Source organism: Anarrhichthys ocellatus, unplaced genomic scaffold (genome assembly GCF_004355925.1).
Source record: "Anarrhichthys ocellatus isolate YVR2014 unplaced genomic scaffold, GSC_Weel_1.0 scaffold1686, whole genome shotgun sequence".
Classification (NCBI taxonomy): domain Eukaryota; kingdom Metazoa; phylum Chordata; class Actinopteri; order Perciformes; family Anarhichadidae; genus Anarrhichthys; species Anarrhichthys ocellatus.
In genome coordinates this window covers 2,878-4,753 of record NW_022281660.1, presented here as the reverse complement: position 1 = coordinate 4,753, position 1,876 = coordinate 2,878, and the positions used below count along the sequence as shown (strand labels likewise).

At 42.8% G+C, this 1,876-nt stretch overlaps 1 protein-coding gene across 6 annotated transcripts in view; it reads left to right on the top strand.

The window, feature by feature from the left end:
* st7 (suppression of tumorigenicity 7) overlaps positions 1-1,876 on the top strand; it is an 8,923-nt gene that overhangs the window by 5,318 nt on the left and 1,729 nt on the right. For all 6 annotated transcript variants that reach the window (XM_031839527.1, XM_031839526.1, XM_031839525.1 and 3 more), the window contains 3 exons: positions 52-154; positions 839-989; positions 1,100-1,192. In XM_031839527.1, the coding sequence (XP_031695387.1) occupies positions 52-154; positions 839-989; positions 1,100-1,192 (347 nt within the window). The remainder of the gene's footprint in view (positions 1-51; positions 155-838; positions 990-1,099; positions 1,193-1,876) is intronic.

The window sequence follows — 1,876 nt, the reverse complement described above, 5'->3', positions numbered from 1 at the left end:
TGTGTGTGTGTGTGTGTGTGTGTGTGTGTGTGTGTGTGTGTGTGTGTATAGATTCTCTCCAGAGGCAGCATCCAGACGAGGGCTGAGCACAGCAGAGATGAACGCAGTAGAAGCCATCCACAGAGCGGTGGAGTTCAACCCTCACGTCCCCAAAGTGAGACTCATCTATACTCTCACACACCCCCCCCTCACACACACACTCACTCACACACACACATTAACACACGCAATTCAGAAAAAGGCCTCGTCTTTAGCCCCCATTTACTAAGTATTTCTTCCAGCTCCTCTCTCTGATCTCTGAAGGTCCCACGTGGAGAAACACTTCTTCAACACGTCGTTTTAAAGACCGTCTGGAGCCGCTTGTACCATTTAGCTTCTTCCACATCACTGAGCAGTCTGACAGCACCATGAGTTACATTCATCAACACAATTACACAATTATTCCCTTTGTGTTCAATTTATGACACAATTTCACTACTTCTGTCAACTATTGTGATTTATTGACTCATGTAACCTTTTAGCTGACGTACTGATTTTAATGACATCACAATAAGCTCTGTATATCATGCACAATATTACCTTTCTATTGAAGTTTCTATGAGGCACTGGTGTTAGTAATACTTCTTATACACCATGTATTATATATATATTATGAAGTTCTATCTTCTCTGATCAAACATACCGATGGACCCACATCTTGTTATTAGCGGCCGTTTAGCAACATTTCATTTACTTTATTTTTTTGTCAAATTCAGATTAACTGCCGTCATTTAATCCTGTTCTTCTTCTGCCTTTGTTCCTTCCTCTTCCTCCTCCTCCTCCTCCTCCTCCTCCTCAGTATCTGCTGGAGATGAAGAGTCTGATTCTTCCTCCAGAACACATCCTGAAGAGAGGAGACAGCGAGGCCATCGCCTACGCCTTCTTCCACCTGCAGCACTGGAAACGGGTGGAGGGGGCGCTCAACCTGCTGCACTGCACCTGGGAGGGCAGTGAGTACACACACACACACACACACACACACACACACACACACTCTATTGGATTCACTGTTAATTACTCAGTAAATACTCATGTGTGTGTGTTCTTTGTGTGTCTGCAGCGTTCAGAATGATCCCGTATCCTCTGGAGAAAGGTCACCTGTTCTATCCTTACCCCATCTGCACAGAGACGGCCGACAGAGAGCTGCTACCCAGTAAGAGACGCCCCGACACACACACACGTGTACACACACACACACACACACACACACACAATGCGTATTTACTCAGTACAAGGTGGAACATATGGCCTTGATATCCTGATGTCAAACAAAATAACAACAGTTACCTCTGAGGTCCAGAGGAGCTGAAAGCACCTCAGAGTACTTGAGTAATGTACTCGGATACATTCCACCACTGTGTGTGTGTGTGTGTGTGTTGTTGTGCTGTCTGTTCAGCAGCTCGTCTGTCTTCACACACAACCCTTCACTTGATTAAGTTGGCTTCCAGCCACCAGCAGCAACACACTGGTGTGTGTGTGTGTGTGTGTGTGTGTGTGTGTGTGTGTGTGTGTGTGTCAGAGGTTAGTCCTCTTAAAGTCTTTTTGTGTTCATGAAATATTTCTTTAAAAACATTCAATGAGCCTTTTTTTATTGGCATGAAAGTTTCAATAAAAATATTTTGCCAAAGCATCAAAATACAAAAGTACACAATAATATTAATATGAATAATAAACAATGATTATTATATAATAACAAATGATTATTATTTAAGTTTACTGTGATTAAGGCAGTAATTAGGCAACAGTGAGTAGTTTTAGACATATGTGATGTAAATGTATAGACTAACTTCGTGTGTGTGTGTGTGTGTGTGTGTGTGTGTGTGTGTGTGTGTGTGTG